The sequence below is a fragment of the Gossypium hirsutum genome, chromosome D13, assembly GCF_007990345.1.
Source record: "Gossypium hirsutum isolate 1008001.06 chromosome D13, Gossypium_hirsutum_v2.1, whole genome shotgun sequence".
Lineage (NCBI taxonomy): Eukaryota > Viridiplantae > Streptophyta > Magnoliopsida > Malvales > Malvaceae > Gossypium > Gossypium hirsutum.
In genome coordinates this window covers 52,163,585-52,183,688 of record NC_053449.1, presented here as the reverse complement: position 1 = coordinate 52,183,688, position 20,104 = coordinate 52,163,585, and the positions used below count along the sequence as shown (strand labels likewise).

Genomic DNA, 20,104 nt, shown 5'->3' with positions numbered 1-20,104 from the left:
CAAATGAGTGAAAAAAAAAAGCACCCTTGCTTTTCTTGAAGAAGTTTGAGGATATTTTTAATGCATTTTAAAAGTTAAGTACACAATTGAGTGAAAAAAAAAACTAGGGCTTAATTATTTTTTTTGAAAATGTTTGAGTGTCTTTTACAGTTTACACTACTATTTTCTTTAAAAAAAATGGTATAACTATTTCCAAAATGAATATGATTTGATAAAATTAGAGCATGATTTGTGAACCACTTATTGGTGACACATGTTTTCTAAAATTGCTTCGTTACCAATTTTTAATTGTATATATAAATTAAAATATGCTAAAATTATTTTAATAATAAAAACAATAATGGCTGTGCGCCACTTTTGGCCACCTCTCATCTTTCTAATTTATCTATATATAATAAATATATTAACCCTAAAACTAAAAAGGTCGGGGGCCCTAAGTGCCGCCCCCTACTATTCCTCCCTAAATATATAATAATAATAATAATAATAATAATAAATTCTAAAATAAAATATGATAAACTTAAAAATATAAGAAGTCTTAATAGAAATAACTATAAAATAATCCTAAAATTTTCATGTTACGAGTCAATTCGAACTCTTGTACTAAATCTTTCACATATTCATTCGTTTCTCGACACATTAAATAATAATTATGTTGTTTTAAGTTTTTTTTAATTAATAAATATATTTTTTTCAAGTTGTTTTATTTTTAATTCATCTTTTTATAAAATCAAATATTACTTTTTAAAAACATCAACTATTTCTTTATATATAATATTTATTTTCTCCACCTATATTGTGAGTATGGTGATTTCTAATATTATGAAATCAAATAATTATTTCAAATATCATTACCATTTCAAATATTTTCATATGTGAAATATTTCAAATATACATACAAAAATATATAATACTGAAATTTACTACACTCATATAAAAATAAATATTACACATATAAAAATGATTTTCAATAATAATGCACATATATTTACTAAAAATAATGATATTTGCAATAGTTATTTAATTTATAAATAAAAGATTTATTAATTAAAAAGAAGAAGTAAAAATAAAAAATCTAGAAACAATATAAAATAAAAAATACATATTAAAATATTTATAAAAGGAATTTAACTTGGGACATGAAATCACAATTATCTAACCATTTAACCAAAAAAGCTAATGTATTAAAAATATTAATTAAAAATTAAATAATAAAGAAACTTGAAATAACATTAAATAAAAAATAAAAATATAAGCAGTAGAGGAATTGAACTTGAGATTTAATGACAAAAGCACTAACATTTAACCATAAACCAAAAAAACTAAATTAGTAATTTTGCGTTTTCACTCGCTAAAAAAACTAAACTAATAAATAAATAAATAAACCTAAAATCCTAATTTAAAAAACCGCATATATTTATAATTTAACCGCGGAGTCTTATTTACTTATTTTTACAGTTTTTAATTTTTAAGGACTTATGTCATCATAGTAACTTGTGGAATTTTTTATAGGTATCAAATAATAATAATCTTAGAAGTAAACTCTTTGAACTCCCAGAAATACTTCTAATTTCTCATTTTATTTCTTTATTTTAATATGGTGCAACATAAAAGTATAATCATATAAATGCAATGAATTCAATGCAGTAAAATGAAAATATTATATTCTACAAGGACCACAATGCAAAACTCACAACACCTGATGTTCTATAATGTAGTATGTAATGAACACCATCCATCTCAGAAGCGAGATAATCTTTCCTTTAAAACTACAATAATGGAAAGTCCATTGAATGTAGAGGGTGCTAATGGCTGTAGACCAGAAGGAACCAATGGAAGGTGTTGGAAAAAAGTTATGGATTTGGCAGAGGCTAAGACTCAAATAATGTTTGCAGTGCCAATGGTGTTATCCAATGTTTTTTACTTCTCAATTACTATGGTTTCTGTCATGTTTGCTGGCCACCTTGGTGAGGTCGAGCTTGCTGGTTCAACGCTTGCCAATTCATGGGCCACTGTTACTGGTTTTGCTTTCATGGTAACCACTTAGTTTAAACCTTAATCTGCTTTTTCATGTTCTCGTCTCAAAATTTTTGTGAATTCAGACAGGTTTAAGTGGAGCATTGGAGACCCTTTGTGGTCAAGGATTTGGTGCAAAAATGTACAAAATGCTGGGAATTTACCTTCAGGCTTCTTGCATTATTTCCTTCTTTTTCTCGATTATCATATCGGTTTTATGGTCCTTCACTGAGCCAATCCTTGTTTTGCTTCACCAAGATCCTGAAATCTCGAGAGCTGCTGCTGTTTACATGAAGTATTTGATTCCTGGTTTATTTGCTTATGGTTTTCTTCAAAACATATTGAGGTTTCTTCAGACACAAAGCATTGTTATACCTTTGGTCGTATTTTCTGTCGTTCCATTGGGTATCCATTTCGGGATTGTTTACAGTTTGGTAAACAAGACAAGTCTTGGTTACAAAGGTGCTCCCATGGCGGCTTCAGTTTCAATATCGATATCATTTCTTTTATTAGCTCTATATGTTCTTTTCGCCAACAAATTTCACAACACATGGACCGGATTCTCTTTTGAATCATTTCGTTATATCATACGGAACTCCAAATTAGCTCTTCCTTCTGCAGCAATGATTTGGTGAGCATCCAACCCTTCATTTTCCTTATACTATTTATATTCGATATCCATGTTGATCCAAATGCATGAATATTTGAAAAAAGGAATTTGAACATTGTCATGTTAGACACATATTTATATTTAACATTCACACTCAAATCTTAGTAACATGCGAACCATATTTTTTTTTTTTTAATGTTTGAACTGATCTTCTGCTAGTTTGGAGGTCTGGGCTTTTGAGATTCTTGTGGTCTTAGCTGGTTTGATGCCAAATTCAGAAATATCAACTTCATTGGTTGCAATATGGTAAGCTTTTCTCTTCTTTTCTTCTTTCATCATATATTTTTCTTATCCAGTTTTACTAGGCTTAAACATGGTGGATTTCTTTTGTTTGTTTTGATATCATCTCCTCTAGTGTGAATACCGAAGCCATTGCCTTTATGATCACAATCGGCCTCAGTGCTGCAACAAGGTTAGTTTTTTCAATTGATTTCCATCCATGTTACTCTGTAAGTATCAGTATATACCTATAAAAAAACTGAAAATGTAAAATAATTATGGTAATAATGTATTTGTAACTTGTTATATCTCTACCTCAATTTAGATTTGATTGGATCTTCCATTAAGACAAAAAGAACCACTGAGTGGCATAATTGGATAAAATCATTATTCTCCTATAAAGATCCAAATGTATAAGGGAACTCTCTCTACTCAAAACCCTAATACACTAAGCTCTTACCACCTTTACCAGAATCTTTCAACATTTTCAACTCTCAATCTTAAAATGGATGAACTTGTTGGAAACGTGATGGGCCGAAAATTTACTTTTTATTACACACTCAATATATTACAATACGAAGATTACAAATATTTTCTCAATGACTAGATAGTCTAGCTGCTGCTAGATTTTAACTCACTCAAGGTTTGCTAACCTTCTCACTCTCACTCACGTTGCTTCTCTTATTTCTTTTTTCTTCTCATTTTTTCTTCATTACAACACAAGTTCAAGCCTCTATTTATAGGCTGATAAAGTGACAACAAATGTGGCTATTAATCCACTTAATTTCCAGCCACAAAACATCTCAATAATGGAGCACTTTGTATGGCTAAAATTTCAGCACTTTGCATGGCACAAAATTGCTCCACGTCTCATGCTTCTAGATTATGCTTGGAGTGGGTTTGATTTCTAACACTCCCCCTCAAACCCAACTTTCATACCGAGCTTCTCTTTGAATTTGTTGAATGTCTCCACTTTCAACGGCTTTGTGAAAATATCTGCCAGTTGATCTTCTGTCCTGCAATGGACCAACTCCACGTTTTTGTTTTTCACTTGTTCTCGGATAAAATGATACTTCGTATCGATGTGCTTGCTTCGGCTGTGCGACACCGGATTCTTGGCAAGTGATATAGCGGATTTGTTGTCAACGTAGATGGTAATTGGACCTTCATTTGAAACACCTATTTCTCCCAAAATATTCTTCAACCACATTGCTTGGCATGTACAAGTTGCTGCGGCCATATACTCTGCTTCACATGTTGAGAGAGCAATTGTTTGTTGCTTCTTTGACGACCATGAAAAAACTGCGGAACTGATGTGGAATGCATATCCGGAAGTGCTTTTCTGATCATTCAAGTCTCCCCCATAATCGCTATCTGAGTAGCCAACTAATTTTGAATCTTGTGAGTGGGTATAGAATAAACCATGGTTCATCGTACCTTTGATATATCTCAAAATTCTTTTTGCAGCAATTAAGTGGTCTTGCTTCGGCTTCTCCATGAATCTGCTCACCAATCCTACTGCATATGTAATATCTGGTCGTGTGATTGTCAAATACCTTAAACTTCCAACGAGACTTTTAAACAACGTCGGATTTATCGACTCCCTTGTCGAATCAACACTTAGCTTCATCCCTGGATCAGCTGGCGTGACTACTGGCTTGCAATCCTTCATTTTGAACTTGTTCAAAATCTGCTCCGCATACTTCTTTTGAGAGACAAAAATTCCATCTTGCATTTGTTTCACCTCGACTCCAAGAAAGTATGACATCTCACCGATATCTGTCATTTCAAATTCTTTAGTCATAGCTTTCTTGAAATCATCAGACATACCTGGATTGTTTCCGGTGAAGATCATGTCATCCACATATAGGCATACGATCATGATATCTCCATATCCATTCTTCTTTGTGTACAGGGTGTGCTCGTGCGGGCTTTTGATGAATCCATTTTTTCGGAAGTACTCGTCGATCCTTGTGTTCCATGCTCTTGGGGCTTGCTTCAATCCATACAAAGCTTTCTTCAATCGGTAGACTTTGTCCTCCTTTCCTTGTATGCTATATCCAGGTGGTTGTTCTATGTAGACTTCCTCCTCCAAGTAGCCATTCAGGAATGCAGACTTGACGTCCATCTGATAGATTTTCCATTTGTATTGTGCTGCGACCGCTATGAGAAGCCTAATTGTGTCTATTCTTGCGACTGGAGCAAATATTTCATCATAGTCCACTCCTTGTCTTTGCTTGTAGCCTTTGGCGACTAGTCTTGCCTTGTATTTCTCTACTTTTCTTTCTTTGTTGGTCTTCGTCTTGTACACCCACTTGACATCAATCGGGCTATGTCCTTCTGGCAGACTTGTTAGCTCCCACGTGTCATTCCTTCTTATTGCAGCAATCTCCTCGTCCATGGCCTTCTTCCATTTATTGTCTTCAATTGCTTCTTCGTATGTCACTGGATCACATTCTGTCATTAGACAGAATAGTGAATAATCGAACTGCGTCTCTACAGGTTCCGTAGAATTGTAGATGTCGTTGAAACTCCGTGTTCTTGTGGGTGCTTCATCTGAGCTGCTGCTTCCGCTGCTGCTGGTTGGTGACGAAGGGGCTGTTGTACCAGGACTTTGATCATCGCCTTGTTCTTCTTGGTTGATGACATCATTGTCGTCTTCGTTGAAAAATAATCCTTCCACTTTCTTTTCTTCTTCACTCCATCTCCAGTAATCCGCTTCATCGAACTCGACATCTCTTGAGATAATCAATTTCTTAGTAAGAGGATTATAAAGTCTGTAGGCCTTACTTCTTTTGTCATAGCCTATAAAGATACACTTCTCTCCTCTATCGTCAAGCTTTTTCCTCTGTTGCTCAGGAACGTGTGCATATGCAATGCATCCAAAAATTTTGAGGTGTCCAACTCTTGGCTTGTGACCGCTCCATGCTTCTTCTGGTGTCTTGTGTCTTACACTTTTTGTTGGACATTGATTCAACAGATAAATTGCGCATTCAACGGCTTCAGCCCAGAAAGTTCTCGGAAGGTGTTTACCTTTTATCATGCTTCTTGCCATATCCAGAATTGTCCGATTCTTCCTTTCTGCAACTCCGTTTTGTTGTGGAGTGCGTCTGGCTGTTAACTGATGAATGATTCCATGATCCTTGCAGAAACTTTCATAAAGCTTTGCAGTATACTCGCCTCCTCTATCGGATCTGAGTATCTTCAAATATCGACCACTCTGTTTTTCCACCATTGCTTTGAACTCCTTGAATTTTTCTAGGGCTTCCGATTTTGCTTTGAGAAAATAAACCCAACATTTTCTGCTATAATCATCAATAAAAGTTAGGTAGTACCTGTTTCCACCGAGTGATTCAATGTCGTACTGTAACACCCCTTACCCGAGACCGTCGCCGGAATCGAGTACGAGATGTTATCCAATTTAACTTACCAATTCGGAGCATAAAAAAAATTACTTTTAAAATTAAATTCACTGTTCACAACAAAACTGTCTACCTGCGTGAGTTTCACTAATTTAATTATAACTCGAGTTACAGAACTCAAAATTTAAATCCGTAAATTTTCCCTGAAACTAGACTCATATTACTACTTACCATAAAATTTTCAGAATTTTTGACTTGGCCAATTAGTACAGTTTATTCATTAAAGTATCCCCTGTTTCACAGCTCGACAGATCTGACCTCTCGGCACTAAAAATCAATTATCTCTTTGTACAGAATACATATAAGGTTATCGTTTTTTTCTTTTGAAAATAGACTCACTAAGAAATCTACACATATAAATTATGACCCATAATTATTTCTGTACAATTTATAATGATTTTTCAAAGTCAGAACAGGGGACTTCAAAAACCATTCTGACCCTATCTCACTAAAATTCAAATATCTCAAAATACAGAATTCCTTTTCCTACATCGTTTCTTTCATATAAAAATAGACTTGATAAGATTTAATTCCATATATAATTCACTCTCTAATTCCATTTCTACTATTTATGGTGAATTTTTACATTCACGTCACTGCTGCTGTCAAAGAAACTGCTTCTTTGAATTAGTTACCATTTACACATACATAATACCAAAACATAATCTTTACTAACCATTTCAATAGCTAATCTTAGCCATATCATTTGAACATGCTCAAGATGATTAAGACTCTATACATGCCATAGTTTAAACATTTTGAAAAGCACATAATACCGAGATGGTTATGATAGTGTGATACGAGCTCCGACGGTCCACTATTCGATCAAGTTCAAATCACTATAAAACAAAGGAAAGAAAGAGATGTGTAAGCTATAAATAGCTTAGTAAGTTACATGTAAACAATAATTACTCAATTAATAATTAACACTTTTAACATATAACTAATCAAAATATTTCTTAGCAATTTCAATCACTTACACATACACAATCTTACCAATTCACTTGCATATACATTTTCACACTTAACATTTCATATTCACTTTAATTCATTATTAATCCCGTTGAACACTTGGAATATACACGGATACGTAGAGATTTAGCACATAAGTGCCACACTGATATGTAGCCGAAGCTACCACTGATATGTAGCCGAAGCTACCACTGGATGTAGCCGAAGCTACCACTGAAATGTAGCCGAAGCTACCACTGATCAATAACACTGGAAATGTCCACGGGTCTGCTCACATAAGCTGTCAGGTGTCTGCAACACATGCTAGATCACCCAGCACCCGGGACTCACTGTAACACTGTAACACTGGTCTCTAGTGACATGTCACTTGTATCCAATTCTATTCCTAAGTTCAACCGGGAATTTACACTTAACACTTTATTTTCAACACTTTATCACTTGAATAATTCATGAACAACTTTCCTTCCACATTCAATATTAATCCACATATCAAATATAATTCACAATTTATACAAATATAACTATTATTTACATATAACTTACCTCGGATGCAAAACGACTATTTTTGTAATTTAGTCGATAACTTTCTCTTTTCCCCGATCACTTGCACTATTTCTTCTTTCTTGATCTATATTAACACAATTTAATACATTTTATCAACATTTCATTCAAATACAATTCATACACAACATTTTGGCAAATTTATATTTTTCCCCGAAACTTTTCAAAAATTCCACTTTTGTCCCTAAGCTCGTAAAAATAAAATTCACTAAATTTTTAAATTTCAAACTTCACTAAATCATATTTCATGCTCATAACAGCCCTCAATTTCACAAAATCACAACTTTATGCACACTTTACCATCTTTCACAATTTAGCCCTTTTTCAACATTTTCATCAAAATTCATCTAGTAAAACTTGTAATTAACACTTCAAACATTCATTATCTAACATCACTAATCAATTTACAATTATATCATGAATGGGTAAATTTTCAAACTTTAATTTCATTTAAATTAAATAGTAGAAACATGAAATTCAAGCTTCAATAAGCATAAAAATACGAAAATAATCAAAAACGGGGCAAGAAATCACTTACAATTGAGCTTAGGAAGTTCAAGAACCCTAGCTATGGTGACATGAATTTTTTTGGCAGCAAACGTCTGATTTTAAGAAGATGAACACTTGTTTTCATCTTTATTTTGTCTTTTGTTCAATTTGGACAAAAATGCCCTTGACCCATTACTTAGATATTTTTCTAGAAATACCCTTTTGTGTCCACAACACTAATTCATGGTCTAATTGCCACATAAACACTTCCAATTTCATGCAATAATTCAATTAAGTCATTTAATCACTAATTAGACACACTTTGCATTTTTCTCGATTTAGTCCTAAAAATTCAATTAAGCACTAAAGTATTAAAATTTCCTATCCATATTTTCACACAATATTTCAATCAATCAGTAACTAATAAAAATTTATAAAATTAAACTATTTCACTTCAGATTTGTGGTTACGAAACCACTATTCCGATTAGGCCCTATTTCGGGCTATCACAATTCTCCCCCCCTTAGGGATTTTCGTCCCCGAAAATCTTACCAGTGAATAAGTTGGGATACTGTTTCCTCATAGCCTCCTCAGTTTCCCATGTTGCCTCTTCCACCCCATGTCGTTGCCATAACACTTTCACTAAAGCAATTTCTTTGTTTCTCAACTGTTTCACTTCTCGTGCCAAGATTCGAATCGGTTCTTCTTCGTATGTCATATCCGATCGAATTTCCACTTCAGTCGGTGAAATCACATGTGATGGGTCCGATCGATATCGCCTCAACATAGAAACATGAAACACATTATGAATTCTTTCCAATTCCGGTGGTAAAGACAATCGATAAGCCACTGGACCAATTCTTTCTATCACTTCATACGGACCAATAAATCTTGGACTTAATTTACCTTTACGGCCAAATCTCAGAATTTTCTTCCATGGAGACACTTTCAGAAATACTTTATCACCCACTTGAAACTCAATCTCTTTTCTTTTCAAATCCGCATACGACTTCTGTCGATCCGATGCAGCTTTCAAACAATCACGGATTATCTTCATTTTTTCTTCAGTTTCTTTTACCAAATCGACTCCATGTAACTGATTTTCATTAAGTTCAGTCCAATATAATGGAGTCCGACACTTTCGTCCATACAACGCTTCATAAGGTGCCATTTTTATGCTGGATTGATAACTATTATTATATGCAAACTCCACCAAAGGTAGATATCTTTCCCAATTACCTTCAAATTCCAATACACAACATCTCAACATATCTTCGAGCACTTGAATTACTCTTTCAGACTGTCCATCGGTTTGGGGGTGAAATGCTGTACTAAAATTCAATTTAGTACCCAATGCCTCTTGTAATTTCTTCCAAAACCTTGAAGTAAACCGTGGATCTCTATCAGATATAATAGACGCAGGCACACCATGTAATCGAACTATCTCAGCAATATACAATTCAGCTAACTTGTCAAGTGAAAAACTCATTCGCACAGGAATGAAATGAGCTGACTTAGTCAATCGATCAACTATTACCCAAATTGAGTCTTTCTTTTTCGGTGACAATGGCAATCCGGAAACAAAATCCATAGTAATTCTATCCCACTTCCACTCGGGCACCATAATAGGTTGAAGTAACCCTGAAGGTACTTGGTGTTCAGCTTTTACTTGTTGGCACACAAAACACTTTGTCACATACTCAGAGATATCCCGTTTCATACCCGGCCACCAATATAATTTCTTTAAATCATTGTACATTTTTACACTACCGGGGTGAACTGCCAACCGACTATCATGTGCTTCCTGCAAAATTTTCCGAATTAAATCAACATTTTTCGGAACACATATTCTGTCATGAAACATTAAACATCCATCTGAATCAATCCGAAAATCAGAATTATCGTCCACTGCACACTGAGTCTTTTTTCTTTGCAATTCATTATCCACTTTCTGAGCCTCACAAATTTCTTGAAGAAACAATGGTCTAGCTTTTAACTCTGCAAACAATGATCCATCTTCAGTCAATGTTAATCTCGTATTCAAAGCTCTCAAAGCAAAGAGAGACTTTCTGCTCAAAGCATCAGCAACTATATTGGCTTTTCCCGGATGATAATCTATTACAAGTTCATAATCTTTCAACAATTCCAACCATCTTCTTTGCCGCAAATTCAGATCTTTTTGTGTCATAACATATTTCAAACTTTTATGATCTGTAAAAACACGACATTTCTCACCATATAAATAATGACGCCAAATCTTCAAAGCAAAGACAATAGCAGCCAACTCTAAATCATGGGTAGGATAATTTCGTTCATGCGGTTTCAATTGTCGAGAAGCATACGCTATCACTTTTCCTTCTTGCATCAATACACATCCAAACCCATTTAATGACGCGTCACTATAAACAACAAATTCCTTTCCTGACTCAGGTTGCACTAACACTGGTGCCTCAGTTAAACACTTCTTTAATTTCTCAAAACTTTGTTGACACTCCTCGGTCCATTCGAACTTAACATCTTTTTGCAACAATTTTGTCATCGGTGAAGCTATCATCGAAAAACCTTCTACAAATCGACGATAATATCCGGCTAAGCCCAGAAAACTCCTAACTTCAGATACATTTCTTGGAGGCTTCCATTCAACTATTGCCGATATCTTATTCGGATCCACTCGAATGCCATCTCCCGAGACAACATGTCCCAAAAATCCAACTTCACTAAGCCAAAATTCACTTTTGCTAAATTTAGCAAACAATTTCTTTTCTCGCAGCGTTTGTAGCACAATTCTTAAATGTTCAGCATGCTCGACTTCACTTCGGGAATAAATAAGAATATCATCTATAAACACCACAACAAATTTATCCAAATAGGGCCGGAAAATTCGATTCATCAAATCCATAAAAATAGCTGGAGCATTAGTCAGACCAAAAGGCATTACAAGAAACTCATAGTGACCATACCGGGTTCTGAAAGCAGTCTTTGGCACATCTGACTCTTTAACCCTCAATTGGTAATATCCGGATCTCAAATCAATTTTGGAAAACACTGTGGCATCCTTTAACTGATCAAACAAGTCATCTATTCGGGGCAATGGATATTTATTCTTTACTGTCACTTTATTAAGTTGACGATAATCAATACACAATCTCAATGTCCCATCCTTTTTCTTCACAAATAGCACGGGAGCACCCCACGGAGAATAACTTGGTCTGACGAATCCTTTATCCGTCAACTCTTGCAATTGCATTTTTAATTCTTTTAATTCAGTTGGTGCCATTCTGTAAGGAGCAATCGATATTGGAGCAGTACCTGGCATTACTTCAATACCAAACTCTACTTCTCTAATCGGAGGCAAACCTGGCAACTCTTCTGGGAACACATCTAAATATTCACATACCACTGGCACTGATTCGATCTTTGTTTCAGACACTTTTGTATTCAACACATAAGCAAGATATGCTTCACAACCATTTTTCAAACATTTCTGAGCAGACATGGCAGAAATCACAATTGGCATCACATTTGACTTATCTGTTTCAACCCGAAGAACTGTACCACTACCACACTTCAACTCAAGAATTTTCTGACTGCAATCTATCTTGGCCTTATGTAATGTCAACCAATCCATTCCCAAAATAACATCAAATTCATCAAATGGCAACAACATTAAGTTGGCAGGGAAACACTGACCTTGTATCATCAAAGGACAATTTTTGCATATTTTATCAACTATCACATGCTTGCCTAAAGGATTCGACACTTTAATCACATACTCAGTCAATTCAACACACAAATTTTTATCAGACACTAAATTCCTACATACATACGAGTGAGTAGAACCAGGATCAATCAATGCAAGAACATTAGTGTCGTAAAGAGAAAATATACCAGTGATCACATCAGGAGAAGATGCTTCCTCTCTAGCTCGGATGGCATAAGCTCTTGCTGGAGCTCCCACTTCAGATCTTACAGTCGTGTCTTTTGTTACGCCTCTACCACTAGTTCCAATCCCCACATTTCTCTGTGGTCTTCCTCTAGTAGTCACACTGCTCGATCTCACATTCTGAAACTTTTCTATCTCTTCTCTTTCCGGACAATCTTTCACAAAATGATCTTGAGATCCACATTTAAAACAAGCTCGGCTGATTAAATAACATTCCCCCAAATGTCGTTTTCCACAATGTTGACATTCCGGTCTAGTAGGTTTAACACTACCTGTACTTGCCATAGAAGTTGCCTGAGCTTTAAAACCTGAATATTGTCTTCCTCGATCTCTTTGAAAATTCACACTAGAAACATTCGATCGAGTATTCATTTCTTTAAACTTCTTCGCTTGAGACTGAAATGGCTTGCCCATTGATCTTTTTCTTTCATCTCTTGCTTCACTTTCCACCTTTCTTTTCTCTTTGCTCAATCCTTCAGCCTTGATAGCTCTTTCAACTAGTACCACTAACTCTTTAATTTCAAGAATTCCCACTAGCAATCGGATATCCTCGTTTAATCCATCTTCAAACCTTTTACACAATGTAGCTTCATTAGATACACACTCTTGGGCATACTTGCTTAATTTGACAAATTCTCGCTCATATTCGGCTACCGTCATGCGCCCTTGTTTCAATTCAAGAAACTCTTTTCTCTTTTGATCAATGAAACGCTGACTCACATACTTCTTTCGGAATTCTTCTTGAAAGAAATCCCATGTAACTTTCTCTTTAGGCACCACTGACACTAAGGTTTTCCACCAATTATAAGCTGAATCCCTCAACAATGAGATAGCACATTTGAGACTCTCTTCTGGAGTACAAGATAATTCATCCAACACTCTGATGGTATTATCAAGCCAGAACTCTGCTCTTTCAGGATCATCATTTACATTAGCTCGGAACTCTTCGGCTCCATACTTTCGAATTTTGTCCACTGGGGGCTTTGACAATTTTAACACTTCAGTTTGTTGAGGAGCTATGGGAACAGCTTGAGGAATAGGAGGGGCGGAGGAGGTTGAGCATTAGGATTAGTTCTAACAAACTCAGTGTACCAATTGTTCATCATTTGGAGAAAAGCTTCTCGAGCCTCATCTCCTTGACCCTGAGTCTCAAATCGACTTTCAACAGGTACATTACTTTGAGCATCATCAGCTGTATCTCGGTTAGAATCCATTACTATAAAAAAAACATTTTAAGATGTCAGGAGTCGTCACACCATCATTATTCAATTATGGCATGTATAGATAGTCTATTACACTCGCTACGTTAGTCCAAGAATCGACTAAACCGTAGCTCTGATACCACTAAATGTAACACCCCTTACCCGAGACCGTCGCCGGAATCGAGTACGAGATGTTATCCAATTTAACTTACCAATTCGGAGCATAAAAAAATTACTTTTAAAATTAAATTCACTGTTCACAACAAAACTGTCTACCTGCGTGACTTTCACTAATTTAATTATAACTCGAGTTACAGAACTCAAAATTTAAATCCGTAAATTTTCCCTGAAACTAGACTCATATTACTACTTACCATAAAATTTTCAGAATTTTTGACTTGGCCAATTAGTACAGTTTATTCATTAAAGTATCCCCTGTTTCACAGCTCGACAGATCTGACCTCTCGGCACTAAAAATCAATTATCTCTTTGTACAGAATACATATAAGGTTATCGTTTTTTTCTTTTGAAAATAGACTCACTAAGAAATCTACACATATAAATTATGACCCATAATTATTTCTGTACAATTTATAATGATTTTTCAAAGTCAGAACAGGGGACTTCAAAAACCATTCTGACCCTATCTCACTAAAATTCAAATATCTCAAAATACAGAATTCCTTTTCCTACATAGTTTCTTTCATATAAAAATAGACTTGATAAGATTTAATTCCATATATAATTCACTCTCTAATTCCATTTCTACTATTTATGGTGAATTTTTACATTCACGTCACTGCTGCTGTCAAAGAAACTGCTTCTTTGAATTAGTTACCATTTACACATACATAATACCAAAACATAATCTTTACTAACCATTTCAATAGCTAATCTTAGCCATATCATTTGAACATGCTCAAGATGATTAAGACTCTATACATGCCATAGTTTAAACATTTTGAAAAGCACATAATACCGAGATGGTTATGATAGTGTGATACGAGCTCCGACGGTCCACTATTCGATCAAGTTCAAATCACTATAAAACAAAGGAAAGAAAGAGATGTGTAAGCTATAAATAGCTTAGTAAGTTACATGTAAACAATAATTACTCAATTAATAATTAACACTTTTAACATATAACTAATCAAAATATTTCTTAGCAATTTCAATCACTTACACATACACAATCTTACCAATTCACTTGCATATACATTTTCACACTTAACATTTCATATTCACTTTAATTCATTATTAATCCCGTTGAACACTTGGAATATACACGGATACGTAGAGATTTAGCACATAAGTGCCACACTGATATGTAGCCGAAGCTACCACTGATATGTAGCCGAAGCTACCACTGGATGTAGCCGAAGCTACCACTGAAATGTAGCCGAAGCTACCACTGATCAATAACACTGGAAATGTCCACGGGTCTGCTCACATAAGCTGTCAGGTGTCTGCAACACATGCTAGATCACCCAGCACCCGGGACTCACTGTAACACTGTAACACTGGTCTCTAGTGACATGTCACTTGTATCCAATTCTATTCCTAAGTTCAACCGGGAATTTACACTTAACACTTTATTTTCAACACTTTATCACTTGAATAATTCATGAACAACTTTCCTTCCACATTCAATATTAATCCACATATCAAATATAATTCACAATTTATACAAATATAACTATTATTTACATATAACTTACCTCGGATGCAAAACGACTATTTTTGTAATTTAGTCGATAACTTTCTCTTTTCCCCGATCACTTGCACTATTTCTTCTTTCTTGATCTATATTAACACAATTTAATACATTTTATCAACATTTCATTCAAATACAATTCATACACAACATTTTGGCAAATTTATATTTTTCCCCGAAACTTTTCAAAAATTCCACTTTTGTCCCTAAGCTCGTAAAAATAAAATTCACTAAATTTTTAAATTTCAAACTTCACTAAATCATATTTCATGCTCATAACAGCCCTCAATTTCACAAAATCACAACTTTATGCACACTTTACCATCTTTCACAATTTAGCCCTTTTTCAACATTTTCATCAAAATTCATCTAGTAAAACTTGTAATTAACACTTCAAACATTCATTATCTAACATCACTAATCAATTTACAATTATATCATGAATGGGTAAATTTTCAAACTTTAATTTCATTTAAATTAAATAGTAGAAACATGAAATTCAAGCTTCAATAAGCATAAAAATACGAAAATAATCAAAAACGGGGCAAGAAATCACTTACAATTGAGCTTAGGAAGTTCAAGAACCCTAGCTATGGTGACATGAATTTTTTTGGCAGCAAACGTCTGATTTTAAGAAGATGAACACTTGTTTTCATCTTTATTTTGTCTTTTGTTCAATTTGGACAAAAATGCCCTTGACCCATTACTTAGATATTTTTCTAGAAATACCCTTTTGTGTCCACAACACTAATTCATGGTCTAATTGCCACATAAACACTTCCAATTTCATGCAATAATTCAATTAAGTCATTTAATCACTAATTAGACACACTTTGCATTTTTCTCGATTTAGTCCTAAAAATTCAATTAAGCACTAAAGTATTAAAATTTCCTATCCATATTTTCACACAATATTTCAATCAATCAGTAACTAATAAAAATTTATAAAATTAAACTATTTCACTTCGGATTTGTGGTTACGAAACCACTATTCCGATTAGGCCCTATTTCGGGCTATCACACGTACGGACCAGATATGTCGGTGTGTACAATTTCCAATGGTCTTCTAGCTCTTCGAGATTTTCCTACTTCAAATTTCTGCCTATGCTGCTTTCCTTTGACACAGGCTTCACACAGTTGATCTGGATGATTAATACTTGGTAATCCATTCACCATATTTGTCTTCGACAACAGCTTCAAGCCAGAAAATCCGAGATGTCCGTACCTTAAGTGCCACAACCATGATTCATTCTTCAGATCCGTCTTCATGCATTTTACTTCTCCAGACTCGATGTCGAGGGTGAAAAGACGATTTCGCGTCATATCAACTCGAACAACTAATTCTCCACTTTTGTTCCTGATGGCGAGTGAGCGGTCTTTCATATGAACTTCATATCCTTTTTCTAGGAGTTGACCAAGACTGATCAGGTTGCTCTTCAAAGCTGGTACGTAGTAAACGTCTGAGATGTACTTCTTCTCTCCATTCCTTTGTGTTATAACAACCTTGCCCTTTCCTTTGATTTCTGCATGTGAGTTGTCTCCAAAAGTTATTTTTCCATGAACTGTTTCATCTAATTCTGTGAACAGCTCCTTTCTTCCACACATGTGGTTGCTTGCACCGTTGTCGAGATACCACACACTTCTCTTGCGATCTTCATTTTCTCCGTAAGTGAGAAAGACACTTGATTCCACTTTTTCGTTGCCTTCTGCTGCGACTGCTACATGGTTTCTTTCATCCACTTTGTGTGTTGATCTGCACTCGTAACTGAAATGTCCATACTTGTTACAGTTGTAGCATTGTACCTGAGATTTATTTTCTTGAAATCTGCCTCGGCCACGACCTCTAGATCCACGTCCACGGTTGGATGTTTGATAATCTTTATTTTCTTGATATCTCCCATATGATTGATTTCCACGTCCTCGTGATCCTCTTCCTCCTCTGTTTCCACCACGGTAGCCTCCACGGTATCCTCTGCGGTTTCCTCTTCCTTGGCTAAAATTATTACTTGTTTCTCCGTCGTAGACGGACAACTTGCTATGCAAGGCTTGATCAAGATTTTCACTATCTTCATTTAGCTTCATCTTTTGCTCATGGGCTTGCAGAGAACCCACAAGTTCTTCGAGCGACATCTTTGACAAATCTTTTGATTCTTCGATGGCAACGACTACGTACTCGAATTTGCGTGTGAGTGACCGTAGAATTTTCTCCATCACTCTTACCTCGTCAAGAGTTTCTCCATTTCGTTTCATTTCATTTACCACCGATTTTACACGATTGGCATAGTCATCGATATTCTCGGAGCTCTTCATTTTTAACATTTCAAATTCAGCTCTAAGTGACTGAAGGCGTACCTTTTTAGCTTTTTCTACACCTTGAAATGATTTTTGCAAAATCTCCCATGCATTCTTCGCGTTCTTCACATCTGATATTTTCTCGAAGGTTGATTCATCCATACCTTGAAAGATACTATTCAAGGCCTTTTGATCCTTCTTTCGTGCTTCTCGTAACGCCTTCTTAGCGTCATTTGATAAAGCTGCTTCTGTAGCGGCATCTCCGGGCTCGATGTATCCTTTTTCAACGATCTCCCAACAATCTTGCGAACCGAGCAAAGCCTTCATTCGAATGCTCCAATTTCCATAATTTGTCTTCGTCAATTGTGGAACTTGTAGCTGAATTACGTCGCCCATATCGACTTGTTAGATGAACACCAAAGGTACTCCGAACTGGACACGAACCGGACACGAACCGAACTCCGAACCAAGCTCCGAACCGTAGCTCTGATGCCACTTGTTGGAAACGTGATGGGCCGAAAATTTACTTTTTATTACACACTCAATATATTACAATACGAAGATTACAAATATTTTCTCAATGACTAGATAGTCTAGCTGCTGCTAGATTTTAACTCACTCAAGGTTTGCTAACCTTCTCACTCTCACTCACGTTGCTTCTCTTATTTCTTTTTTCTTCTCATTTTTTCTTCATTACAACACAAGTTCAAGCCTCTATTTATAGGCTGATAAAGTGACAACAAATGTGGCTATTAATCCACTTAATTTCCAGCCACAAAACATCTCAATAATGGAGCACTTTGTATGGCTAAAATTTCAGCACTTTGCATGGCACAAAATTGCTCCACGTCTCATGCTTCTAGATTATGCTTGGAGTGGGTTTGATTTCTAACAGAACTGGCCTTCCTTATCACCGTCCCCTCTCCTCCTTCTCCATCTGTGTATCAACACCACCATTATTTAAATCTTGGGATGAGAGTATAAAACAAATATTAATGAGATAATGGGAAATTTTTGTTTGTTTCCCAGCACAAGAGTGTCAAATGAACTAGGGGCAGGAAATCCAAACCAAGCAAAGCATGCCATGGTAGTGACCCTCAAGCTCTCCATCCTTCTTGCAGTAGCAGTTGTTGTATCGCTATCCTTGGGACATGATATTTGGGCTGGTTTCTTTAGTGATAGCCATTCCATAAACAAAAAATTTGCAGAGATGACACCGTTGCTCATCCCCTCAATAGCGGTTGATGCCATACAAGGTGTCTTATCAGGTTCGAAATACATCCAACAATTCACATGTACATGTTCACGTATCGTGTTTGAAATTATGAGTCTAATTTAAAACCATCGATCTTGTGAGGTTGCAGGGGCTGTAAGGGGATGTGGTTGGCAACGTGTGACAGTATTGGCTAATTTGGGGTCTTTCTATTTCATTGGCATGCCAATTGCGATTGTTCTTGGATTCAAGTTTCATCTATATGTTCAGGTAAGGAAATTATGAATCCCAATAGAGAAATCTCATGCAATTTTTTTATAAACAGTTTTATTTCTTCATTAGTATTTTTAGATCATTAGTTAATAAAAATGACGGACTTATGATGTTAATCAAGTTTTCTTTATTATATTTTTGAAGTTTTGGACGACTAATTATTTTCTTTGTGATTTATTCAGGGTTTATGGATAGGCTTAATATGTGGTTTATGCTGTCAAGCTTGCACCCTTATGTTAATTACATTTTATAAAAAATGGGCAAACATTGATCTTTTAGAAAAGAATAATAGTGAAACTCAACTTTCTGTTTAATTTCTCTTAGTATGTTTTCTATTTAAATTTGAATATGTATTTACTTAACTCACTTGAAGATACGATTGCATGCAAGTCATTATGTAACATGAGTGCTCTTTTCCCTAATTATAAAAAATTATTATTATGAATGTCTCATTTGATAAGTCATTATGTTAATATTTAACATAGTTTACTAACATATTTATAATTTTTTAGTGTTATTTTTTAAAACAAACAACAAAGTTACATCAAATTAAATTATTCAAAAGTACCACCATCTTTATCTTGTTACGTTACTTTTAAAATTTTATTAGGGACGTCATTATCCTAAACTCGGCTTAGCCAAACTAACAACTAGATTGGCCTCCCTAGGAACATACATGATCCATCACTGTCCTTTAATTCTCGTAATCCGTTGAACCCTCACACTACCTTGTAAGGCTCTCATAATCCTTGTAACCCTTTTAAAACCTTTAGTAAGCAAAATGAGTATACCAACCAAAATACCCCATAGTTCAGCTTCAAAAATTGTACATTTCACCAAATAGTGATTCAACCCCAAGATTCAATTCTCATTCTAATCACGCAACACTTCACCAGCAAAATGCGTTATAATGTATTTATTGATTTATACATCCATTTTCTTATTAATGAAAGACTTTCTAATTTTTAATTTTAAAACCGAGTAAAATTTCCTTAAATTATGATATGCAAAATTATAACTATATTATAAAATTGTCAAGTAATTATCAATTATTTAAAAAAATTTAAAAATAAAAAAATCTTCATTATGCATTAATTATTTAATAGACATATCTTTTA

At 34.9% G+C, this 20,104-nt stretch overlaps 1 protein-coding gene across 1 annotated transcript; it reads left to right on the top strand.

Moving 5' to 3' along the window:
* Nucleotides 1-1,754: 1,754 nt before the first annotated feature.
* LOC107919259 (protein DETOXIFICATION 18-like) lies at nucleotides 1,755-19,300 on the top strand. Its single transcript, XM_016848755.2, has 7 exons — nucleotides 1,755-2,035; nucleotides 2,103-2,647; nucleotides 2,846-2,932; nucleotides 3,042-3,098; nucleotides 18,530-18,768; nucleotides 18,865-18,983; nucleotides 19,169-19,300. Exons 1-7 carry the CDS (start codon nucleotides 1,778-1,780, stop codon nucleotides 19,298-19,300), a joined length of 1,437 nt encoding a protein of 478 aa, XP_016704244.1. The 5' UTR covers nucleotides 1,755-1,777.
* The last annotated feature ends 804 nt before the right edge of the window (nucleotides 19,301-20,104 follow it).